The 27150-nt window shown below is 40.8% G+C and overlaps 1 protein-coding gene and 2 non-coding genes across 3 annotated transcripts; all 3 read left to right on the forward strand.

Moving 5' to 3' along the window:
* Positions 1-2307: 2307 nt before the first annotated feature.
* Positions 2308-27061, forward strand: dgcr8 (DGCR8 microprocessor complex subunit). Its single transcript, XM_062958801.1, has 14 exons — positions 2308-2529; positions 8334-9323; positions 9914-10073; positions 10219-10361; positions 10934-11216; positions 11655-11852; positions 14588-14689; positions 15893-15991; positions 16353-16435; positions 17159-17259; positions 18194-18300; positions 18619-18746; positions 19013-19126; positions 21025-27061. Exons 2-14 carry the CDS (start codon positions 8604-8606, stop codon positions 21106-21108), a joined length of 2322 nt encoding a protein of 773 aa, XP_062814871.1. The 5' UTR covers positions 2308-2529; positions 8334-8603; the 3' UTR covers positions 21109-27061.
* On the forward strand, positions 2380-2456 carry mir5417 (microRNA mir-5417). Its single transcript, NR_130017.1, has one exon. It is a non-coding gene; the product is annotated as a microRNA mir-5417 (primary transcript).
* On the forward strand, positions 8708-8776 carry mir1306 (microRNA mir-1306). Its single transcript, NR_129843.1, has one exon. It is a non-coding gene; the product is annotated as a microRNA mir-1306 (primary transcript).
* Positions 27062-27150: the final 89 nt, after the last annotated feature.

The following is a 27150-nucleotide window of genomic DNA, read 5'->3' on the forward strand; positions in this document are numbered from 1 at the left end:
AGGATGGTCATAGGTTGTGAGGAATGATGGGCTTTCCGGTGTGGGAAATGAGGGTATTTTGGATCACGATTCTGTATGGGAGAATGAGTCTGTGTCTGGTCAGGTAGAAACAGCTTCAGAGCAGGGAGGAGATGGAGATACTTTGGCATCGAAGATGAGGAGCTGGAAGAGAAAAATCTTTCCCCTGGGAAAACACCTTTGGTCAACAGGAGTATGAGACTTGATCTATGGAAGGAGAGAGTCAGATTACGGAGGTCAGAGACTTCATGAGAAATCTATGGAGCAGACCAGTGAGAAATCCTTGAAACAGTGCATATATCAAAGGCATGACTTCATGGCTTGTGGACCTTAAATTTGTGTTGTTGTTTATTGAAAAGGTTAGAGCAGGCAACACTGCATTACCGTGTACACCTTGAGTCTTGTTCTTGTCCACATTCAAGTCTATGTCTTAAGATCTTTGGGAAGGTCTTGTGCTCATGTTTATGGATGCATGTTTTGGAAAAAGTTCCTGTGTTCCTAGTTATGGATTTATGCCTATGTTTTGATTCCTGTTTTTTTTTCATGTTCCTTGTCACTTTTGAACAGAATTTTGAGCCTTTTGAAAGCCTTTTTTTCCTATTCCTTTTCAGACGTTGCTTTTTATATTACCTTTTGATATTTGCTTTCTTCAATAAACTGTTTAGTTAGTACTATTGGACTGTTATGTGCTGTGAATTCAGGCCAGAGTGCAAAAGGCTCATATCAAAATCCATCATTTTGACTCCCTCGACTTATACAAGAAAGAGACGTATACACCTGTGTATGGGTTGACCCAGTTTTTTCGGGGTTTTTTTTTACTACAATTTCTAGACCTATATATGAGTAATTTCATCCGGCGATGGCTGGGGCCTATTGGCTGGGGACCTGAGCGAAATCTCTCCAAGGTTGCAAAACCTTGGGTTTAGCTTTGTGTCTCGAAGAAACAAACTCCCCGCTCTCGCTTTACTCAGACCTTTGGGATTAAAGTCTTTATGCAACCAGGGATCGGATTCCTCGGTAAAAGCCGGAGAGCTTTAGCCCAGATACCTTGGGCTCCTAGTAACCAGCTGCCTGTTTCCCTCACAGCACCGCTGGCGGTTGTTGTTGTGCAAAACCCCTTTTGTGTTTTTGGCTCCCTTCCGTGTTTTCATAACAGGTGGATGGAGCCCCCGGTGGCGTAGTGGATTAATGCCTTGTGACTTGAAGTTTGGGTTGCCGATCCAAAAGCTGCCAGGTTCGAATCCCACCCGGGGAGAGCGCGGATGAGCTCCCTCTATCAGCTCCAGCTCCATGCGGGGACATGAGAGAAGCCTCCCACAAGGATGGTAAAAACATCAAAACATCTGGGCAGTGTCCTTGCAGATGGCCAATTCTCTCACACCAGAAGCGATTTGCAGTTTCTCAAGTCGTTCCTGACACGAAAAAAATAAATAAAAAATAACAGGTGGCACAGTGCGTTAAAGCGCTGAGCTGCTGAACTTGCGGACCAAAAGGTGCCAGGTTCAAATCCCGGGAGCGGAATGAGCGCCTGCTGTTAGCTCCAGCTTCTGCCAACATAGCAGTTCGAAAACACGCCAATGTGAGTAGATCAATAGGTACCGCTCCGGTGGGAAGGTAACGGCGCTCCATACAGTCATACCAGTGGCCACATGACCTTGGAGGTGTCTACGGACAACGCTGGCTCTTCGGCTTAGAAATGGAGACGAGCACCAACCGCGAGTTGGTCGCAACAGAACTCAACGTTAGGGGAAACCTTTACCTTTACCTATGAGGGGAAAGTAAATCCCTGAAGCCCCCAGAGCAGCTCTTTGAGAGGAAACTGGAGCAGCTGGTTAAATTGTAACAGTCTTCTTGAATTTTCTATGTAGCCTTTGCCCAAAAAACTGCCTGGCCTTGTCTAGGTTTGTTGTTTATTTTTGAGGCGAATTGGTCTTGAGTTTTGCTTTGACTCAGTGTCGCTCGCCCCGGGGATCTTCATGGCATAAAAATGGGAACGAATTGTGAGGGGGGAAGGCAAAGAAGGGAATGGGCTTGGGTCTTCTTTCCGGACCCCCAACCTCTCCTCAGGGCTGCACTCCTTCCCGTCCCCCGAATTTCCCCTCACGCCGTTTCGGTGCCTCTCTCACGCCATTGGCCGCAGCGTCTCCCCCCTCCCGCTCCTATTGGCCAGCCCGCCCGTTTTGTCCGTTGCTGAGCCGGCGCTGGGCCAATGGGGAAAAAAAGCGGGAGCCAGAACGCGACGCGGATTGGTTGGGGTCCGCGAGGGGGCGGGGGCTCGCCGAAGAGACTTTAAAGATGGCGGCCAGAAAGCGGCGGAGCTGAGAGGGCGCCGCGAGGGGCGAAGAGGGGAGACGCAGCTTCTGGCCGGGACTGAGGAGAGAAGGCGTGGGAAGGAGCGGGCTCCGGCGCTCATCCCAGCCCCTTTTCTCCCCTGGACTGGCTGCCACGAGCGAGGAGAAAGACCGCGGCGAGGCCGGAAAGAGCGGCAGGGACGCGCCGGGCCTCGGGCAGGTGAGTGCGGGGCCTCTGGGAGGTCGGCGGAAGCTCTCCCTTCGCCCTCACTTCCGGGCGCCTGCGCGGGGAAGCTTTGTCTCAGGGTCTCTGAGGGAGAATGCGCGCCCACGCGGAAAGCGCCCTTCCACGCGCCCAGAAAGGCTCCTTTTTCCCCACGCGAAGCAAGGCTGCCGCGTCTCCTGACAGAAAAGAATCCTCCCGCAAAGTTGAGAGAAGAAGCATGGGCCCGCCTTCCCCCCACCTGCCCCTCCAGGCCCCAGCTTTATATATTTGTGGACTTTCCACACACACATATATATATAAACATTCCTTGCTTAGTTTTCTACATATCTCACAACCTCTGAGGATGCCTGACATAGATGTGGGCGAAACGTCAGGAGAGAATGCTTCTAGAACATGGCCATACAGCCCGGAAAACATACAACAACCCTGTGATCCCGACCTTTGACAACACATTTATTTATTTTATTTATTACAACATTTGTACCCCGCCCTTCTCACCCAAAAGGGCACTCAGGGCGGCTTACTATAAAACACACGTATATAAAAATATAAAATACAATACAGAACAATTAAAATAGTTAACTAATTAATTACAGCAACATTAATAAAATACAGTACAGTAGAGTCTCACTTATCCAAGCCTTATCTCACTTATCCAAGCCTCTGGATTATCCAAGCCATTTTTGTAGTCAATGTTTTCAATATACAGTAGAGTCTCACTTATCCAAGCCTTATCTCGCTTATCCAAGCCTCTGGATTATCCAAGCCATTTTTGTAGTCAATGTTTTCAATAGATCGTGATATTTTAATAATAATAATAATAATAATAAGTTTATTTATATCCCGCCTCCATCTCCCCCGAAGGGGACTCGGGGCGGCTTACAGCAAAATCAAAATACAAGCAATGATAATGATAAAATATGAAACATCAAAGGACAACAACAGAAACCAATAATAAAATATACACAATAGGTGAAAAAACACAACACAGAATTAAAACATCAAATTAAAAACAATGAGGTTGCAATAGTGGATAAGCAAGGTGCACATTATGAGTAACAAATTCGTAAATAGATAAAGTGCAATAGAATCATTTAAGGTCACATTAGGTAGGGAGGAGTCCTGAATAATATCAATATTTTGGTGCGAAATTCATAAATACAGTAATTACAACATAACATTACTGCTTATTGAACTACATTTTCAGTCAAATTTGTTGTATAACATGATGCTTTGGTGCTTAATTTGTAAAATCATAACCCAATTTGATGTTTAATAGGCTTTTCCTCCTTATTATCCAATATATTCGCTTATCCAAGCTTCTGCCGGCTTGGATAATCCAGAAGCTTGGATAAGTGAGACACTACTGTATTACAATATATATAGTAAAAAAAAAAAGGTTTTCCCCTGACATTAAGTCCAGTCGTGACCGACTCTGGGGTTGGTGCTCAGCTCCATTTCTAGGCCGAAGAGCCGGCATTGTCCATAGACACCTCCAAGATCATGTAGCCAGCATGACTGCATGGAGCACCATTACCTTCCCGCCGGAGCGGTACCTATTGATCTACTCACATTGGCATGTTTTCGAACTGTTAGGTTGGCAGGAGCTGGGGCTAACAGCGGGCGCTCATTCCGCTCCCAGGATTTGAACCTGGGACCTTTCGCTCTGCAAGTTCAGCAGCTCAGCGCTTTAACGCACTGCGCCACCACCAGGGGCCCCAATATATATAGTAAAATATGGTAATTAATTGCAGTATTGTGCTATACTAATAATATAATATTGTATGTAAATTTAATTTATAAGCCATTCTGAGTCCCCTTCGGGGTGAGAAGGGTGGAATATAAATGTATTAAATAAATAAATAAATAACGGCACTCCATGCAGTCATGACCTAGGAGGTGTCTATGGACAGCGCCAGCTCTTCAGCTTAGAAGTGGAGATGAACGCCAACCCCTAGCGTCTGACACCACTAGGCTTAATGTCAGGGGAAAACCTTTACCCTTTAAGTATATAAAACAGGTATAACTCTCATAGAATCCTAGCGTTGGGAGAGACCTCATGGGCCATCCAGTCCAACCCCATTTTGCCAAGAAGCAGGAACATTGCATTCAAAGCACTCCTGACAGATGGCCATCCAGCCTCTGCTTAAAAGTCTCCAAAGAAGGAGCCTCCACCACACTCTGGGGCAGGGGGTTCCACTGTTGATCAGCTTTTTCACATACACAGTGAGGAAGTTCTTCCTCATGTTCAGGTGGAATCTCCTTTTTTTCCTGTAGTTTGAAGCTATTGTTCCATTGCGTCCTAGTCTCCAGGGCAGTAACAAACAAGCTTGCTCCCTTCTCCCTATGACTTCCCCTCCTTCACATCTTGATCCACAGCCCTCGCAGCCTTCTCTTCTGCAGGCTAAACATGCCCAGCTCTTGAAGCTGCTCCTCATAAGGCTTGTTCTCCAGACCCTTGATTGTTTTAGCCGCCCTCCTGTGGACACATTCCAGCATGTCCACATCTCCATTCAATTGCGGTGCCCAGAACTGGACACGAGTGATTCCAGGTGTGGTCTGACCAAGGCAGAATAGAATAGAGGGGGAGCATGACTTTCCTAGATCTAGACAGTAGACTGCTGTTGATGCAGGCCAAAATCCCATTGGCTTTTTTAGCTGCCGCATCACTTTGTTGGCTCACGTTCACCTTCCTGTCCACGAGGACTCCAAGATCTTTTTCACACGTACTGCTGTTGAGCCAAACGTCCTCCATTCTGTATCTTTGCATTTCATTTTTTCTGCCTAAGTGGAGTATCCTGCATTAAACTCAAACGTTTACTGATACGTAATCAGCATTTGCCAGGCTTGCTAAACAGGCTGAAGCATTTTATGCAGGGCCCACTGTGAACACTGTACCTTTGTTGCTAACAGATTGGTGTAAATGGGTGTCATTCAGAAACCTTTTCTTGTTGCCAAATTTTTAATGACCCCCAACACTGAGCTCAGGGAACTCACAGTTGAAGAAGCAGTGTCCTACTACGCCACACTAATTGGCAGCTTTGCTGCGTAAAAAGGCGTTCAAGTTGGTATTGCTTATTTCACATAGACCCGGGCTTCACCTTACTTTAGTATGACTTGCACGCTGCAGCTGACGCACTAATATGTCCCGATGCACAATTTGGAAAGCTCTGCCCGAAAGGGTGTCAGGTGAACAGAGGCACCCCTTGGTCTCTCTTTCTCACAGGCGCTTCCTATCTTTTAGGTGGAAGGCCATCTGTTAGCCAGGCCAAAGTTGCTGGGGGAAACAGACAAAACAAACAGGGTTGTGGTGGTTTAAGACTCCCATATGTTGTTTGGGGTTTTTTTAACAGCAGGAAAGTTCCTTGGTAAAGACCCAACTGATAATACTCATCTGGTTTTCAGTGTGATGACCATGTTATGTTACACTTTTCACAACATTTGTGACGTTCTGTGTCAGGTGATAAGGAACCTTTACCAACAGAAATTTTGTGGCGATTCCTTTTATTTGTTAGCCACATTGAGTGCCTATGTGGAGAAAGGTGGGATAGAAATAAAGTGAATAAATAATAATAAATAAATATGTAATTTACAGCTAGTTGGTGTACTCTTCAAAGAGTGCTCAAAATGTTTTGCGATCTAATCAGAGAGAAAACATTTGCTCCTTAACACTCATCTGTTTGCATTCATCACCTGGACTACTAAGAGGCACCTTTTGAAAGGTTCACTTTTCCCTAGAAAGGTGATGGGAGCTGATTTTTTAAAAGCTCATTGTGCTATTATTGAAAAGAGTTTGTGACGTTTTTGAATTGTCCAGACAAGCTGTACAAGCTTCTCTGTTCCTGTAAAGTGAACAATATCTAGTATGCCTTATGGTTCTCTTGTGTTTTCAGTGGGGCACATGCTTTTCTTGTGCTTTCTAACTTGTGTAATACCAATAGCGGGTTGCTTTTTAATTTTTATCAAGTTTGATCCAAACTTTCCAAACATGTTATACAATGTGTTCATGGGCGTTCTTTACCATCTGATAACTGCAGAAAGCGTTGTTGATACATATGCACTAATGTTTCCTACAGCAATTGTAATAAATAACATCTATTGGTGCACTTCACAGTCTGCATCTTTGTACATCTTCCAGAAGATACAGTGTAATGTACAGAAAGTGTCATTATGGTATCTCTCCCCACCCACTTCCTGCATCGCATCTTAGATGGGCATTTGTATGTTTAGGACTTTCCATTATCTGGAGAGTATTAGTGCTCTCCAACTTATGTAGAAGTCTTCTTCCAGTTACCCAAATGAATGTGATGAGGGTTTTTGAATATTCCTTGCTTCTTACAGCTGGAATGCAAGTTCTCTTCCAGATTTCCATCCACCTGTTTATCTGCCTTCCTTTTTTTCTCTAAATATCTTTGTAAGATACAAGTTGTATCTCTCTGAGTTCTCAGCTTTTCTGATGCATTCGTGAGTTGAAGGCACTGTAGGGTGAAGGCTGCCTCTCTTGAGGTGAGGGAGATGGTGACTGAATGTATTGTGTATGGATGCATTTGATTATTTTGAAATATTTGAGGGAATTATATACAGGCAGTCCCCAAGTTAGGTTCTGTAGGTTCAAGTTAAATATGCTGGAACAGGTACATTTTAGGTGTAAATCCAGCCAAATATATTTATTATATATATAAATATATATATAGTGAAGGGGTAACACTCCTGTGATGTTCTGCTGTCTGTTGCCTGTTCAGAAGATTTCACTTCACTTTCTATCCCTGGGATAATTGGATTTTGAAAAAGTTGGCTTGTTGTTGAAACAAAGATGGGTGATAAATCTTTAGTTAAGACACCCTTTCCCCATGATAACTCTTTCAGGAGTAACTTTCCCTTCCTAGGGGTAGATTTCTCTTACTTCCTGTTGTCTCACCCCTGTTCTTAACTATGAGTAGTTTCTAAGTCGGATGATTGTTACTCTGGGACTGTCTGTATACTTTATTCTCCTGCTGGTAGGAGGACTTAAAACCCTCTGGGTATACATAAGAGAGACTTGGTGAAAACAATTAGCAACAGGTAAGAAATTTCCATCTACCACTACATGGTCATTGTTGATCAGATTGAAAAAGTGTGAAAATAAACATACTTGAGAGGCTTGGTGTTTACTGTAGTTTTCATCAACTGACGGTAAAATAATGTTGGGGATATGACAGATTTTGGCAGGTTCTTCAGGATTAATATTGCTTTGTCTTGCGGGCTAGATCTAGTAAGATAAATGTCTTTGCTGGATGTCTCCCAACCAGAGCAATTTGACACAGACCCTTGAAGTTTTATTTCTTTTAGTTGAGCAGTATTCAAGGTCCCCTGTGACAAACACAATGTGTTTTGCCATGCATACATTCTACAAAATGTGTATGCACCCTAGATTTAATATTTGTTGTAGTTATTTTTCAGATCATCATAGATTTGTTGTTAAACAGTCATGTTTGGTTTTAATTAAGAGAGCTTTTCAAAATCGGCATTTTCTGTGAGTCAGTCGATATTAACTTTCCATAGCATGAGGGACAGTAGATGTGTCACAGAACTGTTCAGCCATTTGTTGTTTAGATGCTAAAAATGGTTTAAAAAATCTACATTTTCATCCAAAGACATTGAATATTACTATTTAGAACATGTTTCTACTTGTGATACTGTTTTACAGCCTGTCGGTAAAAGGTGTTCTTCTGAACCTTGTAGGTTAGAATTGGCCTACGTGCTCACAGAAAAATGGAAAGTTAAAGCTTCTCTGTGACAAAACATTTTTTTCTTCATAGGTTGAAAGAAGAAAAGGACACCTGCATTTGGCCAGTGAAGATGCGGCTTACTTCGACGCCAGCTATTTAAGCTGAATGCATTGTGATTTCCAGTAATTGAGACAGTGATTCTGAAAGCTGTCTACATTAATGAAAAGAACAATGTAGTCAGCTTAATTGAGTCATCAGTGTTGCAGATTGACAGACCCGATCCTGGTGGACTTCTTCATGTTAGGGATAGATTTCTTTGCCTTAAAAAAATTAAACCCTTTTCTTTTCTAAGTTTTAATTATGGAGAGTTCTGAGAATGCACCTCCCCTTCCAAAAGAGCCGGCAACCGAAGTGAATGTGGAGACTCCCTCCTGTCCCCCACCACTGCCTCCTAATGAACAGCCTCCACCACCTCCCCTGCAAACGTCCAGTGACGCAGAGGTAATGGACGTTGGCTCTGGTGGTGATGGACAGTCAGATAACCCTGCTGAGGATGCGCACACTGCCGGCGGAACACAGCTTCTCACAAAGGGATCTTCCTGCTACAAGAGCCGTCTTCTCATAGAATCTAATAGTGACCAAAGCCCAAGAACGGCTCGCCATGCGCCTTCCGTTAGAAAATTCACCCCAGATCTTAAGTTGCTTAAAGATGTAAAGATCAGTGTTAGCTTTACAGAGAGCTGCAAAAGTAAAGACAGGAAAGTTTTGTACACTGGAGCCGAAAAGGATTATGAGGCAGATTCAGATTTAGGTGTCAATAATGTCAATGGGGGTGTGCATGCTTGTCCTCTTTCTGGGGGTAGTGATTGCCAGGCGGCATGTTTAGCTGGTGAAAATGAGGACAAAAAGGAGGAGGACAATGAGGTAGATCAGGAAAAAAGAGTGGAGTATGCAGTTCTGGATGATTTAGAAGATTTTACTGACAATTTGATGGAAATAGATGAAGAAGGAGGGTTTACATCTAAAGCAATCATTCAGAGAGACAAAGTGGATGAAGAAATTTTAAACTATTCATATGAGGTAAGTACATTTCTGTTTTGAACATTATGGTGAATTGAAAACTATAGAATATCTGTGTTAACCTTCTATGGAGTAAAATATTTGAGGGAGTTGGGAATAAGTTTTGTAGATTTGGGGCTCAACCATTTAAAATAGATTTTTTTAAAGAATGCTGATAATGAGTTACTTGTGTTAGATGTTGGTTTTATTCCCCTACTTTCTACCCAAGGATAACAATAATTGGTTGACAGTATGCCTGATTTATTGTTGTTGCTTTATGTGTGCACTCTTGCTTAACCTTTATTGAGTTATGCTAATGTTTACCATCTGTCTTGAGTTGCCTGCAATAACTGTATTAGACAAATGTTTTTAAATATGTTTATGTCTTAATCTAAATTTGTTTTTATAGGTTGTTGTTTTACATATGTGCATTGTTTTGTGTTGTCTTTTATACAATGTTATAAGCAGCTTTGGGTCCTGTTTAGGGAGAAGAGCGGGATATAAATAAAGATTTATTACTATTATTATTATTATTATTATTATTATTGCTTATCAGCTTCATCTGAGAGGAATAGCTATAGGGGTATGGTGTCTGATAATGTGTTTTTCAGGATGAATTTGATAATGATGTGGATGCTCTGCTGGAAGAGGGCCTCTGTGTTCCCAAGAAGAGGAGAATTGATGAGAAATATGGAGCAGAGAGTGACCATCAGTCTGATGGAGAAACAAGTGTGCAGCCAATGATGACCAAAATTAAAACTGTCCTTAAAAGTAAGCTTAAATTACATTATTGTGTCTGTGACTTGTACATATATTGAGGAGATAAATGTAGAATGTTCTGGTCACATATCTCAAATTTGGTTTATTGTAATTATTTGAAGCCTTGTTCAGTAAAGAGTCTCATTTTCTTTTAAAGGTCGTGGCCGCCCCCCAACGGAGCCCTTGCCTGATGGATGGATCATGACATTCCATAACTCAGGCATTCCTGTATATCTCCACAGAGAATCCAGAGTAGTTACCTGGTCCAGACCTTATTTCTTGGGAACGGGAAGCATCAGGGTATGGATTGGACTTCCATAATCTTGGAAATTCATTACATTTTAAATATTTCTACAGGTGTTTTTTTTTTTTTTTGGTGGTGGTGGTCTAAAACTATCAATGGAACTGATGCTCATGGAGAATTGATCAGTTCTTGTTCAAAGGCCTGACCTAATTTTATTTAGAATATTAGTTTGTATCTGTGCTTGAATAGACCGCATCAGCTCTAGTTTCTTCAATGTGGTTATTATTTTCTATGGGCAAGCAAATGGCATATGTTCTGTATCGCACAAACTAGAGCTGATGGGGGAAACTGGTGCCATTTTTGAATTCAGGAGGTCAAATATATCCAGAAACAGGCCTAACCTTTGAGGTACCAAAATGTGTACTGGCTAGAGTAAGGAACCCTTAGGCAATCAGGTATATTTTTCTTCAATTTTTTTACATAGTGAAGCTATTGAAAAATCTCATTTTTGGACCCTTACTAGTAAACGTTAGGACATACATATACACTTCAGTCATCATTGGAAATGACTTGATTTGGGTTTGTGATCTTATTCTCGTATTTTTAACGTGTAATCTTATACTTGCAGAAACATGATCCTCCTCTGAGTAGCATTCCTTGTTTGCATTATAAGAAAATGAAAGAAAATGAGGAGAGGGAACAAAGCAATGACATCACCCCAAATGGGGAAGTATCGCCTGTTAAGGTATTGGATAAGTCCTTGGAAGTGGACTGCCAGGCAGAGGAACCAGACTCCACGGCTGCTGATTCTGGGAATTTGGAAGAGAGGGAGACTTCTGCGGGAGATGCAGCACAAGGAGCTTTAGGTCAAGTGAAGGCCAAAGTTGAAGTGTGCAAAGATGAATCAGTAGGTAAGTGCTGAAAACTAGTTTGTGGGCTCTGAAAATCTGCAGCCATATATTCTATGTGATGGAGACTAGAAAACCTGTGAGCTGGACAGCTACAATACTGTATGATACCTAGAAAATATTCCCATAATTCAATCCCAGTTGAGTATAGATTGTTTATTTAATTTTTGAGTTTTCAGACAGTATATGAAAAATTTTTAGTGTGCCATCTGTCCAGTACTATCATCCCATTGTTGGGACTTTATATTGTAAATCAACATCAGGTTGCCTACTTTTTTTTCTCCTATCCAAACTATGGCACACATGATGTACAGCTTTATACATGTTAAAACAGCAGTCAGCTCTCATTTCAGATTTCATTGAATCCCTGTCTTAACTAAATGAATATGTAAGCTTTTTTAGCCACATGTGAAATAACCAGGCGGGGATTCTTTCTTCTAGATCTTGAAGATTTTAGACACTACCTTGAAAAGCGTTTTGATTTTGAACAAGTAACTGTAAAGAAGTTCCGAACCTGGGCTGAGAGGCGACAGTTCAACCGTGAGATGAAGAGGAAACAGGCAGAATCTGAGCGACCCATTTTACCAGCCAATCAAAAGCTTATTACCTTGTCTGTACAGGATGCGCCCACCAAGAAAGGTAGGCTTTTTACTATATTCTTTTTGGAATTACTAACTAGAATGTTTGAATTTTTTTTTAATTGAAAAAGTGTAATCATGTCAGACTATATTTTTCTTTCTCCTGTCCCACAAGTTACGAATTATAGCATTATAGTAGTCATTTCTCCTTGGTTTCAATGGAATAATGTGACTATATATAAAATATAAAAATAAATAAATCAAATAAAATAAACTATCATATCAGTATGAACCTTGTTTTGTCTGTACTTCTGTTTCTTACTGTAATAAAGAGCTGGTTTCAGATAGGATAGAGAACTCTCTAAAGTTACCATTGGTGGTTTTTCCTTTATGTTGTCTTTTACCTGCTTGAGGGAAAATACAAGGGTTGTATACTTGTTGGGTATGTATCATGGTTCAGGTCCGTAGGGCAGAACTAAGCAATTTGATGCCTGTGAGTTGTTTTGGGGGTGGGATCTTCGTGAATCTGATTCTCTTGGATTTGGACTGACTGCTTTCGAAGGTACGGCATAGATTTGCGTGGCTTGACTGAAATGCTGCAATTGGCAGGTGTAGTGTTGATCTATTTTTTATGCATCTTTGGGGAACAAGAATTATGTCTGAGAGATGATGAATCCTAAATTATTATTATTATGAGGATGTAATCTTGGAGGTGTTTGGTGATGTATTTATTTCCAACATGTTGTGCTTGGGAATTAAGGAGCTGGTGCCCACATTTTGCTCTCCATTGTTTGGTCCCCGTTGGTGGCTCAAAGGACTTTTCCACTAGACAGTTAGGTTGAAATGCGAGGTAAATGCTTCAGGCGATGCTGCCTATTTAAAAATATTACGTTGGGCTGGATAAATCAAGGGTTAATGCTTGTTCTTCACCGTGGTCCTTGTGTGGCATATGAATGGTGTTGCACTTGCGCAGAAGCCTTGTTTAGAAAGTTCTAGAGCTCAACAGCTTGTTGAGAGCATCCCCGCCTCCTCCCTTCTATTGCGCATGTCCCAAACACCAGGTGACTCTTCCCTCAGATTCGCTTTGGCCACCGATGAAGAAACTCCTCTTCGGTTGTCCTGCTGCTCATTAGCACTCAGTCCTCCCTTAATTTTTTTCTGATCTCCCTTTTTTTAATATTTTACTATTTTAGTTCATCTTTTTACCTGATTGCAAAAAAACACAAATTTTTATTTCCAGTTTTTCATTTTGGCCCTTGCACTTTCCTATCCTCTTATGGCTTTTACAGCTTTTACAGCTTTTAAACGCTGCTCCCTGTGTGAACGCAAGCTGCATTTATGGGACGGCCATTCCCAGTGCCTTTTTTGCCTTGGAGAAGGACATATTGTTGACAAGTGTTCCATCTGCCGAAGCTTCACCTCGCAGACACTGAAGAGCAGGGCTTTCCGTCTAAAAGCTTACTGTTGGGAGCAGTCTCTACAGGTTGCCTCTCAAGCGGCAACTAATCGGCCTCTGTATTCAGCTTCAGTGTCGGTCACCAAGCCTCCATTGGTGCCTTTGACTGACTCGGTACCAGTAGCTGTTCCTACTTCGGTACCAACATCCTCGGCTGACCAAGCAGTTTCCATAACACCAACACCTGTGGCTAAAGTTGCCAACTCTTCAGTGCGGCGCAAAGCAAAGGACAAATCTTCACGTATAAAATCAACGCACAAGAAGCGTGATCAACCTGAGGAAACATCAGACTCTGATGAAGACTCTGCACCGGCGTTGAAAAAGAAATTGAAGCATCCTAAAAAACCTCCGGTATTGGCTTCAGCTGAACAAGCCGTGGCACTGAACCCACACCAGTCCTTGGAGCTAGCGACCACTGTTCATGACACCTCTCCACACTGGATGCTCCTGAATGATATCAACCTCGATCCTTCTCATTCGGAACCAACAACAGTTTGCTGGAGTGATTCTCCCTCTCCTCAATCTCTCCCATCTTCTTCTACCTGGGAAAGGTCTCCCTTTACTAGGGAGTAATGATATGCATTAACCAGGCATTCTTATCATGTCAACGACCCGTGTTCCCATACAGAATCATCTTTCATGTGGACACCGTATCTGGGTTTATTGATGGAGTTTTTGTTATTAGGTTTTAAATCTTTGTTAACTGATTATATGTCTTATGCATTTATGTTCATGTGGTATTATGTCCTAATTGCTGTGTGTTTTTAATTTGTTGTATGTTTTCTGTTGTATTGGAAACGGGCCTGAGTCCCTTGAAGAGATAGGCCAATATATAAATAAAGATTATTATTATTATTATTATTATTATTATTATTATTATTATCTTACATCAATTGATTACCTTTTCTTCAATTACACAGTGACTTACCCACTCTCCTATGGTAAGCTTCTTAGTTGCACATTTGTATAAGGCAGAGAAACCATGAAGAATAATAGCTTGCTTACTTGTAACTAGAATTCTTTGCATGGTCATCTGTGCTCTCACACAAACTCACCCTACCGTCCCCCTTTTGGGTTCTTGACACTTTGTTGGCAAATTTCAAAATTGAGGGAACAGTAGTTTGACACATGGATGTTCCCAACAGGTTGTTGAGCTATAGATTTTTCTATGTGGGGCTTTTGGACAAACCCAAACCCATTTGGTTGTGGATACAGGTGACTGCTCAAAGAATCGGTTACAGTTGCATCTTTTCCCCTCTGAACTCGCAAAGGTTATTAATGCCTAAGCTGCACTGTTTTAGACTTAAAATTGCATTCATGAAATGCTTTTATATTTCTAGAATTTGTTATTAATCCCAATGGGAAGTCTGAAGTTTGTATCCTGCATGAATATATGCAACGAGTCCTGAAAGTCCGACCTGTTTACAATTTCTTTGAATGTGGTAAGTGTGCAACTTAATACAGTCAATCAGGTAATTGTTATATGCGGTGTTTATACTTGATTTGATTCTACAGGTATTAGGCAAGTATAGAATTGACAGTGCTGCATAAAATTTCCTCTAGAAGTATTTGCAGTTCAGAATGTCGACAGGGGTGTACATTTTTCCTGTTGTAATTCTTTTTTATAATACAGTAGAGTCTCACTTATCCAACGTTCTGGATTATCCAATGCATTTTTGTACTCAATGTTTTCAATACATCATGATATTTTGGTGCTAAATTCGTAAATACTGTAATTACTACATAGCATTACTGCATATTGAACTACTTTTTCTGTCAAATTTGTTGTATAACATGATGTTTTGGTGCGTAATGTGTAAAATCATAACCTAATTTGATGTTTAATAGGCTTTTTCTTAATGCCTCCTTATTATCCAACATATTCGCTTATCAAACATTCTGCCGCCCCGTTTATGTTGGATAAGTGAGACTCTACTGTATTTTCAGCTCAGTCAAAATCAAGGCAATTGTTCCCATTAGGCTTATAACCTAAAGTAAAAATAGGAAGGGAAAGGGGGATTGATGGAGAAAAGGGAAACAAGGGGAAACAAGCAAACTTTGACCTGATTCTTAAACTTTTAATAGTACATATTCGGAAATTTAATCACAGAGAAACAGCCCTGAAAACAATGTAACATCAAGACATTGATTGGGTGATGTAGAGTTTTAGGTTGTAAAATTTAGAGATGTATTCTGAAGACAACTTGTGCCCTCATACTTACATAAGCTGTTAAAATTATATCACTTGAGGAATATTAACATTTCAAAAATTACTTTTGGAGTAGTTCTGTCACATTAAGATAATTCTGAAAAATGCCAATTTTTGTATAAACTTAATTCAGAACAATGTTTTGAACGTCTCAGTAATAAAGAATTAGGGCTTGTTGGATGTAACACAATGAAATGTTATATAATGTTTTTTCTCCTTGCCCTCGATACAATCACCCCCATTGATTTACTAGATATTTGTTAAGATTTAATATACTCACACTGTTACGAGTACCCTACCCACTCCCTTTTCCCTACCATACCTTTAGAAAAAAATATATTTGGAAATGCTTAATAAAAATGGGATCAAAATCAAAAGAATTAGGGTTTGTTTAGAATCTTGTGTTTTGCAGTGTTTCTTTCCTCCCTCTTTACAGAGAACCCAAGTGAACCTTTTGGAGCCTCTGTTATTATTGATGGTGTCACATATGGGGCAGGAACTGCAAGCAGCAAGAAACTTGCCAAGAATAAAGCTGGTAATACATACATAAGTACTACCTGTTGAATGTTTTTGAGTGATGGCTAGTGCCTGTTTGACAGCTTTCCACAGAACAATGCTTGTCAAGCTCCACCATACTTAACAGAACCTACCTCCTTATAAGTTGTTCTAAGATGAATTGCTTTGTGGAAACTGACTATAATTTCCATGCTTGGTGAAAATAAAATAGGCATTAAGTGCCCAGTTTGAAGTTAGCACTGCTTTTTAAAAAGCCAGTAGACTAAAATTCTCTTTAAAAATACATTTTGTGATCATCTGACTTCTTGGAAAAAAAGATAGATTGGCTGAATAAATGCTTGCACCAGGACCCTAAGTGTTTCAATGATTTATTTGTATAGCTCGAGCCACACTGGAAATCCTAATTCCTGACTTTGTGAAACAGACCTCTGAGGAAAAGCCCAAAGATAGCGAGGAACTGGAGGTATGGTTTGCTATACAGTCCTTTGTGTGGCCACCTGGCAGTTGGGTTTGCATGCATACTATGTATACAGGTTTACAATTTAATGGGATCTGACCTGCTGTTGCAAAATGCCATACGGCATTAATATGCCTTAAAATACTTGCAAGATGTCTAGCCGTCCCTCTATATCCATGGATTCTGCATCTTTGGCTTTAAAATATTCCCCACTCCCAAAAGCAAACCTTGATTTGACTGTTTTATATAAGGGCAACATCCCAGAGCCAAATCCCAACAGATGCCTAGGGCTCACTGTATATCCAAATGAAGCTTTAAAGGTGTTTGGCTGTAACATTTAAATATCTCAAAGACTACAGAACAGGGTCAAACATTAGTTTATACTTGAGGACCAAGCATTTTGTTTGACTGATACTGATATAACCATTTTATCCATAGTTATTACTGCATTTTATTGAGTATTTTAATTAATAGGGGTTTTTATATTGGTTTTGAGTACATAAGTTATTGACATGGGTATTGTTTACAATTTATATGTATTTTACTGTATTTTGTGTTAATTGTTTTATGGTGTTTTACTATATTTGTATATTCCTTTGCACCACCATGTGCCTGTAAGCTACTGCAAGTCCCTTTTGGGAGATGGTGGTGGGATATAAATATAGCTATTATTATTATTATTGATAGGTATTTTATTATTAAATGACAATAATGCTCATTTTGTTGCAGTATTTCAACCATATCAGTATTGAAGACTCACGGGTATATGAGCTGACCAGTAAAGCTGGACTTTTATCTCCATATCAAATCCTTCATGAGTGCCTTAAAAGGTAAGCTTGGGTGCTGCGCGTGTGGTTTATTAATCAGTAGATGCTCTTAAACCATAATTTCCTTAATACTGAGTGCTAGGAGGAAAACCTTTTAATTAATAACGCCTTGAATATGTTAAGAATCATATCCGTTCTTCCATTTTTCCAATGGGGACGGCATTGTTGGACTCAAGAGTTGAAGTCAGCCTTATCTAATATTATTGGTAATATTACATGTAATATATAATTAATATTATTATATTGTATTATTATTAGTATAATATTGTATTGCATTATAATATTATCAATATATATTTATATATATACAATATATGTTTATAAATTATTGTATATTATATTGTGTGTATATAATAATAAATAATAATAATTTTGTAGACCATGCAGCATATAATAAGAATAATTTGTAGACCATGCAGCATATAATGCCTTCTTTTATATGCAAATACAATGAATACTTCTAGGAAAGGTCAGTAATTTGGTTATTTCCCCTCGAAGGGCTCACATTTAGCTTTGCAAACATTCAATGCCATGTGCAATAACACAATAAAACATTAAAACAGTTAAAAATAAACAAACACCTTGGCTAAAACATAAATTAGTCAAACATCATAAATAACACATTGAATAGTTAACATAGTTTCTGTATTTTATTTTAAATGGTTGATTTGTTGTACTTTGTTTTTAAAGGCATTGAATTGTTGCCTATGTTGTGAAGCCGCCTTGAGTCCCTTCCAGGGTTGAGAAAGGCGGGGTAAAATAAATTATAAATAATTATAAATATAAATAAATTATAAATAGCCATAAATAAATTTAAATGGCTATACAAATATAAAAATATAGCTCTTCAATAAGTTAGGGGAAGTCTCTCAGTCTCTTAGATAGGGTTATCTTGCTTTAAGATAAAGCTCCTCACAATATCCTCTCTGTTCTTAAGAAATCATGGCATGGGTGACACATCCATAAAGTTTGAAGTCATTCCTGGTAAAAATCAGAAGAGCGAGTATGTCATGACGTGTGGGAAACATACTGTGCGTGGCTGGTGTAAGTATGGCATTTTCTTTGGGCAAAATCTTGTTTGTTTTAATTGGTTTGCATTGTCTAGCTGGCACCTGATTCAGAGCTTTCCCAGACCTGTCTTTTGTGTTCATCCTTTGCATTATGTGTACACAGGCTCAATGGCCTTAAGGGTCCTTGTTTCCAGCAAGGGAGGGGACATTATGTTAGATCAACTTTTTTGTTGCTGCAGAAATATTAGCAATGAAATACAAGAGCCATTATAGTAGCTAAACTCGACATGGGTGCAAAATTCCATTTAGTATGTGAACCTGACTTTGAGACTTTGTTTCATGGTGATTTTAGGTAAGAACAAGAGAGTGGGGAAACAATTGGCTTCTCAGAAGATCCTTCAGTTGCTGCACCCCCATGTCAAAAATTGGGGCTCTTTATTGCGCATGTATGGAAGAGAGAGCAGTAAGATGGTCAAGCAGGTAAGAGTCATGTCTTGTTTGCTTTGCAAGCTACTTAAATGCCTTTGTTTGCTACAGTCGGCTTCTGTTGTTCATTCTCTTGTCACCGGCTGAAGCAATAAAACCACTTTGATTTTCATGTGTCCTCTCTTGTAAAGGAATTGATGAACTGACCACTGAAATGAACTTGCATAACAAAAAAATTGCATGGTGCTTTTTTTTTAAATGATCTTAATCCTGACGAAAATGAGAAAGTGCAATTGAGCACGCTTCATTTCTTTTTCCAGGAGACTTCTGACAAAAGTGTGATTGAACTTCAGCAGTATGCCAAAAAGAACAAACCAAATCTCCACATACTGAATAAGTTACAGGAAGAAATGAGAAAGCTGGCACAGGAAAGGGTGAGTGGCTGCTTGCGGCCATACATTGCTGTTCGGTGCTTGGGAACACTTTGTGAAAGTCAGCGATGGTTTTGTCTGGCAAACTTCCTCCCTGATTGCTACTTAACCATGTGTCAGATCTTTTTGAGTAGTAGTTATTTATTTATTAGCAGTATTTATATTCCGCCCATCTCACCCCGAAGGGGACTCCAGGCGGATCACAATGCACATATACATGGCAAACGTTCAGTGCCATTAGACATACGACATATAGACAGACACAGAGACAATTTAACATTTTCCAGCTTCATGAGCGTATGCTTGATTCCGGCCACAAGGGAAGACGCTGCTTAATCGTCCACTTGTGACACCGAGTCCTTGATGGGAGTACTTCCTCATTCCTTTCCACATGCTGCTAGCAGTTTATTGGCATTGTAAATTAGTTAAATTAGCCTCCCCGCATAAAGCAGTGCCTAGAATTTTCTACTAAACAGATGCAACTGTTTTTCGAGCTGCTTAGGTGGGCAGCGAGCTAGGCTATTAACGGTCGGGCACTCAATCCGACCCGGGCTTAGAAACTCATGACCTGTCAGTCAGTAGTGATTTATTGCAGCTGGCTACTAACCAGCTGCGCCATAGCCTGGCCTATATCCCTAAACTATTTAGGTATAGTTTTTAATTCTTTTTCTCAGCTTGTTTGAGTTGATGGTGTCAGTAGATCCCCAGCTTCTCACATTGAAAGTTGATTAAAAAATTGGTTAGTCATTACATTTGGTCATGTGGCCTTGTGTTATTAAGCCGACTCAGCTTGCCTTAGTTCTATGGAGAGGATGGGATTCTTTGCCTGATGTCTCTTTCATGCCAGAAACAATGTTCCAATTTTCTGTGGCTTGAAATAGCATCCATTTTAATAATAATAATAATAATAATAATAATAATAATAATAATAATAATGCCTGATCTCCCTGGGGAGGGAGTTCCACATCCGAGGGGCCATCACCGAGAAGGCTCTCTCACTCGTCCCCACCAACTGTGCTTGTGAAGGCGGTGGAAGCGAGAGGAGGGCCTTCCCCGGCAGATCTTGCAGCCCGCGCCGATTCATAGGGGAAGATGTGATCATGAAGATAGCTCGCACAGCCCACCCTCCTCCCCTTTTTCCACACTTGCGCCAATAATTTCTAGTGCTGGATTAGATACTGAGAGGAATATGGTGCAGTTGCATGTAAGTTCACAAAGAACTTCAGCTATAGGTAAGTGATCTGTTCCTGCTGTTTTGTGCAAAGTCAATCCATCTTATGTTTGCTGTTATCGAGCAAGATAGGTTAGGGAGAGGCAGATGGTGATGGTATGAGGGTTATCCAGAAAGGATGTTACGTTTTGGAATTAAAAATGAACAAAGTATAGGAGAAAACATTTACCATATGCAGTTGAAAGCCACACCCAAATACCACTTCTCAACATAGTCCCCATTCAAATCTAGGCACTTATCATAGCGATGAAGGAGCTTAGCAACTCCTTCCCCACCAAACTCTGCCGCTTGCATCCTCAACCAGCCGATCACCCCTTTCCGCAGCTGCGCATCGTTGCCAAAATGCTGCATTGAGGACGCAAGCGGCAGAGTTTTGTGAGGAAGGAGTTGCCAAGCTCATTCATCATCTATATTTGAACGGCGACTATGTTGAAAAGTGATATTTGGGTGTGGCTTTCAACTGCATATGGTAAATGTTTTCTCCTATACTTTGTTGATTTTAATTCCAAAACGTAATCTACTTTCTGGATAACCCTCGTATTATTATTATTCCTTCATTTGTCTTGTAATTGCGATATCATACGGCTGCGCATCCCAAAGCCTGAATTTCTGTTTTTCAAATGTTGAGCACATTAATGTACGGTGATATTTGACTTCTTGCGTTTTTTAGGAGGAAACCCGAAAGAAACCCAAGATAACAATTGTAGAATCCGCTCAGCCCGGCAGCGAGCCCTTGTGCACTGTTGATGTGTGACCACGAAGCGTAATCATTGGGGAGCAATAACACAAGCGAAGGAAACTAGCTTTCCCGACACCTTAAGAAATCGATTTTTGCCTCTGAATGCAAAATAACAATCCAAAACAGCTTCAGATATGCATTGTTTGTTTGCATCATTAGGGCAATAGTACTGAACTTCACCTTTTGTTAATCGTGTGCATTTATTCAAGGGAATAATCAGTGTGTGGGCCAGGCTTGTTGGCACAAGAGAAGCATTAACTTGCCCTTTTCTTCCCCTTTCCCCCCGCCCCCCGCAGTATCCATGCTGTTTCTAATGGATGTGCCTGGAATTGATTACAAATGTATAACATAGGAATATTACTGAACACTTTCTTGCGTGGTTATGCTGACAAACTCCCCCACTCCCTCACCCGTATATAATATGCACTGTAAGACACTTTCGATAGCTACGTTTGGGGGGGGGGGGGAGTGTTCCTTAGCGTCACGAAGGTTAAGCCAGTGATAAACGTGAGCAGTCATAGGATTTTAAAGAACTATCCTGGCACGCTAACCTCCTTTAGACAATAAAATGAACACGTGGCAATATTGAGCACCAAAGTGTCCCCCCCTTTAATTATTGGGTCTCTTTCCTTTCAAATGCAGGAGTGATGAATGTTTACGTGCAAGGCGAACGAAAGAGTAGGCTCAATGCAGTGGACCTTGGGTTCTCTGTATAGGAGAGTCTTCCACAAAATGCACCAGAGTCAGTGCAATGGATGGAGCTGGGAGACATCTGGATGGATGAGGTGTATCCCCTTATCATTGCCCCAGGGTTGTAGAATGAGCTGTTTTCCTTAAGTAATCTCCAGCTCTGCTCCCAAGTTCCTTGCCTTTCCTCAAAGGCTTTAGTTCACGAATAGGTGCATTTTCAACCACAGTTTTCCATCCCACTGATGTCCACTGTTGCCCTGAACTAAGGTTCACTCATGGACAAATGCTGCAATTTACCGGAGTTTTGGCAGACTTTTTTTTTTAAAAATCATAGAAACAATATAATTTCTTTACAAGCTATCCAGAATATTTAGTATTCAAAATAAATCATAGGAAAGAAGAAATAAAGCTGTAAGCATCACCAGTAAGAATAGATTCTCATATTAGTCATAGCTTTTATGCAAGTGCTGTATATACTCAAATATAAGACGAGGCACCTAATTTGACCACAACAAACTGGGAAAAGGCATTGACTCGAGTATAAGACAAGAGTGGGAAATGCAGCAGCTACTGGTAAATTTCAAAAAATCAAAATAGATAACAATAACGTTACACTGATTTATATAAAACTAATTTAAGTAGGTTAAATGTTTTCAGGTATTTACATAAAATTGTAATTTAAGATAAGACTGCCCAACTGATTACCATATATACTCGAGTATAAGCCAACCTGAATATAAGTTGGCCAGGACCCTGACTCGAATATAAGCTGAATAACAGATCTGAATAGCAGGAGAAGCACAGATTTTCCAGCAAGGAAAAAGTGCCCCTCTGCTATCTTGATTATTGTGTGCCTTCAAGACAATTTTGACCTATGGGGATCCTAAGGGTGTCTCTCGCTGGGCTTTTCAATGTGATTTCACCATCATTGAAATGGCATGGAATCATAGAATCACAGCGACCTGGTGGGCCATCCAGTCCAACCCCATTCTGCTAAGAATCAGGAAAATCGCATTCAAAGCACCCCCGACAGATGGCCATCCAGCCTCTGTTTCAAAGCCTCCACCACACTCGGGGCAGAGAGAGAGTTCCACTGCTGAGCAGCTCTCTTTCACAGTCAGGATGTTCTTCCTCATGTTCAGGTGGAATCTCTTTTCTTGTAAATACGTAAGATACACCTGCAATTTGAAGATGTACCCCATTTTTAGGGATATTTCTATAGGGAAAACCCCCTCTTATAATTGAAGAAATACAGTCATAATTAAGCATAAATAAATACTTCCCTTTTCCTTACAAGACAGCAGATGCAAGGGTGATGAATCATGCACTGAAGCTTTGGCTGGCCTTGCTTCGTAGGGGTTTGGACAAATTCCTCGTGATTTTTAGTGATCCATTTCTCATCTCAATCTTTTGGCAGCTAGCTCTGGATGTTTAGCATGGCGTTTTAGCAGTATCCCCGCCTCGGTGGCCACAATCCTGCAATTGCCACAGCGTAGTGTAAGTATCCATTGGCAGAGTTACACTAGATTTGCTCGACGCAGGGCTGATACAAGACAGTACCGTTTCACAATGGATGTTCAGCTGTGGGTACTTTTCTGCCACTGCAGGCCCACTCTCAGCTGGCTACAACCATTGTGCAATGTCAACATAACAACAATGCATGCGTTGCGTGATTTACGCCTGCATATATCACAAAATGATATGTCTTCCAGTACTTCTTGTATGCCTGCGGAAATTAGTCTTTCCAGGAGTCCTATCTACTTTAGGCAGTCACAGTTAAGCCATATCTGCCACGTTGTCTTCCCCAGATGATGTATGTTCAGACATTTCATAGAATCCTAGACTTAGACGAGACCCCATAGACCCTGACTTTCTAGAGAGCAGGTTGTGCCTCCATCCCACCCGAAATGTCTTACAGCTCCACCCAGAGAATGGGCATTGGAACTCCAAATGAGAGCCCATTGGAGGTGCAATGGAAGAATCCAGACCCCACTTGCTCTTACGTAATATTAAATCATGTATATTGTCATCCTTTTGGTGAATTATGATGGGACAAGTCAAGAATGACGGCATCACCACTTATTTATATGGTTCTTGCAGAGGTCAGAATTTTGACAATTGTGATTCAAAACAAAATTCTGACCTCATCATGTGTGTCTTCTGATGCAGGATCTTGGCCATAATGTACCGGAGAAGTGGTGAGGCCTTCCTCGTACTCTGTCCAACAAATTCTGCTCCAGCAATGTATTTTGTGCTTTATAATGGGCAAAAGGGAGGGTAGAGCTGAACACTACATAGAGAACCAGAGCACACATTCCTTGCCTTTATGAGTGGCAATGCTCCTTCCAGATGCTTCCATCTTGCCACCCTGGTAAATCCTCGTTGCCCAATATATAGTCTTAAAAACCCTATTCCTAGTGGAGGTTGGTAACACCACTGGGGTAATTTGTGCGTGTCTTTAAAGCTTGCCACTAGTGAGTAGTTTCTGCTGTGCATATTATTAGAAAATAAACCAGGAGACGTCAGGGAGATCTTCCATAGGTTTTGCAACTAGCACTTCTAATCCAATACAAAAAAGAGCTAAACGTTTTAGAGCTGCAGACAGATGTCCCTTTTCTGAAATACCTCTGAATATAATGTCTGACAGAGGACATGGACGGGAAGTAAGGCATCGGGGTAATTGTTAATTGCATCTTTTCCATTATGTTAGTGAGCTACTTACTGTATATACTCATGTATAAGTCGAGGGCAGGTTTGGGGTCCAAAATTATGTATTTTGAAATGATGTATGGATAAGAACGGGATGGTTCCCTTTTTTTGATACAGTACTCGCATTGACCTGTGCATAAGTTGACCCAGTTTTGAGGGGTTGTGTTTTTTACTAAAAGTTCCAGACGTATACATGAGTGTATATAGGGTAGTTAGAAATGTGGATTAACATGAAGGGGGATATTTGTAAAATGGTAAGTTAACCGTAGGCTACCTTTAAATGCTTGGTAAGCCAATTCTTTATCTTCCCGAGGGCACCTTTCACCATCTAAGATGAAATCTGGGAAACTGTAAGCTATGGTTTGGGATCTTAAGAGTTGGAAGGGATCCTAAGGTCCATCCAGTCCAACCCCCTTTCTCCTTGGCAGGAAAACACAACTGAAGCACCCCTGAAAGATACTCATCCAATTGTTTAGAGAGATCACCACCTTCCAAGGCAGCCTCTTCCACCCAAACTATTCTTACAGTGAAAAAAAATCCATTGCTCTTCCTAATGTTTTGGTGGAATCTCTTTTTTTGCAATTTGAATCTATTGATGTGTGTTCATGTGCTCTTTTTTATAACATCCCTTCAGATGTTAAAAACACATGCTCTTGACAGGTCACGCTCCTAGTCGGGTGAACAGAACTGCTTAGCAAATGGTTGTTTCAATTGACCTGTATTTCTTAACACTCGGTACTGGAGTGCACAATGTCTTCATAGGATATTATTTGTAATAAACAAGCATACGGGAAACCAAATTCATTGAAATGCCTGAAGTGATATTGTACTGTATTTCTCTTCTGAACCAGAGGAGGCAAATTACTGGAACGCTCTCAGCTGTAAGCCTGTTTTTACTGTATCATGCATAGCCTTCGTAGTCTTGGCAGGAACCGTGCGCGCTAACATTGTGACTCGCAGCTACTGCTATTTCGCTTCTTAGAATTCCGGCTTCCCTCAGAACTTGCCACGCCCTGCAAAGCATTTTCTCTTTTAGAACATGATTCAGTACATCTCTCCGGAGGACAGGATTTCGAGTTCATCACTGTTCTAAATGCACTGCCCCTGTCTGGCTTAAGTCTGTATCTTTCTACATAACTGATGCAATACTAAAAACGTTACAGGCTTCCCTGACTTTTTGAAGGTGTTTACATCTGTGTATCAGTTCATATTTGCAGGAAATAAAGTCCTTTAATGGTAACTAATTCTTCCCACTTCGAAGTGGGCAAGACTCAGCCCTGTAGCTGCAACTCCCATCATCCTTCACCATTGTCTATGCTGCCTGGGGCTGATGGGAGCTCCAGTACAGCGCCTGGAGGGCTGCCCTTGGCCTGCTTCTGTTTGATACATCCTCCCCTTCCATACAACTCTCTGCTGGATTGGAATTATTTTGCCGGCTACCTGCATAATATCCATAGATATTGATGCCCTCCTGACCACCTTGCTTTAGTTTTACCTCAGTCGGGCAAGATAGAAATCCTGCAGAGATGACCACTGCCCTTAAAAACATCCAGATGTGTCACTAATGAACCAAAGGCTAGTACAAAATTATGCATTCTTTTACAAAAACAGATTGACACGTTGTGCTGCAGCCTCTTTGGCAAGATGTTTAGACAATGCGCAATAACTGCTGGAATAAATCATGTAACTGCTGTCGTCACTGTGAAGTATTTTTTTTGTATTTCTGATGTTTACTATTGTTTGAGGTGTAAACAGTCATGCATTTGCACATAAGCACAAGCTGCTGTGATATAGCATTAACTTTGGCTTCTGCATGAATACTTCTGCAGTGTGATTCAAGACATCCAGAAGTGTGGTTCTTGTAACTCCCGTGTGTTTTTCTTCTAATTAATCGGCTGTAATTGTTTAAAAATCTTAACAATGACTAAAGGAAAGCATCATGAAGCCCCTCTCCCCCTTCGTAGTGCACTACATTCATGTGACTGTATTTCACTTAACAAGCAACTGTTCTGGTCTCTTGGAAAGCTACTTTACAAATGTATGTGTTGCTTGAAAACTGTAAGATACTGACTTCTTTGAATGTTTAATCCTGAGTGGGAGTTACTAACTTTGGTAGATCAGATGCTACCCTTTTAGACTCACTAAAGCCCAGCCACTTTCATGTTTGGCTTCCCAGTTGCTGGGGAGATCCGTGAGTATCCAACCATCTGCACATTTGCAAAAATATTTCCTTCAAGCCCCATTTATCTCTGGTATTCTTGGTTTGGGTGGGAAAACTGGGGAAATCTGTCTGTGGGAACAGTTCCAAATTAAGCCCGTCTAGTCTGCCATTTGGGGCATCTTGCAGTGATCAAGTACACTATTGTATTTTGAAATATGAATGTGACCAACTTGATGTTACTGGGTGCTGTATGAATTGTATGTTGAGTGCACTTCCTTGATGCCAGTGCTCGGTTTGTACAACTATAAAGCCTCCTTCATGAAGCCTCTGTGTTAAAGCCTTTCCATTTCTTGTGTGTTTCCCAAATATTAGTTCTGAGCAATAAAGTTTGATATTGCATAACTGTAACTCATACTGATCTTGTTCTTTGGCTGCTTTCTCTAAAATACGTATCTCAAATTCAATGTATGTGGGCCAAATGTGGCTTACAACATCGT

Source organism: Anolis carolinensis, chromosome X (assembly GCF_035594765.1).
Source record: "Anolis carolinensis isolate JA03-04 chromosome X, rAnoCar3.1.pri, whole genome shotgun sequence".
NCBI lineage: Eukaryota > Metazoa > Chordata > Lepidosauria > Squamata > Dactyloidae > Anolis > Anolis carolinensis.

What these genes read in the sequence shown, in the direction of transcription:
- dgcr8 (XM_062958801.1), top strand. Translation starts at nt 8,604, where the DNA reads ATGGAGAGTTCTGAGAATGCACCTCCCCTTCCAAAAGAGCCGGCAACC. An exon ending in GGATGCGCCCACCAAGAAAG is followed by an intron (nt 11,853 to 14,587) that starts GTAGGCTTTTTA and finishes TTATATTTCTAG; the next exon opens with AATTTGTTATTAATCCCAAT. An exon ending in TTACAATTTCTTTGAATGTG is followed by an intron (nt 14,690 to 15,892) that starts GTAAGTGTGCAA and finishes CCCTCTTTACAG; the next exon opens with AGAACCCAAGTGAACCTTTT.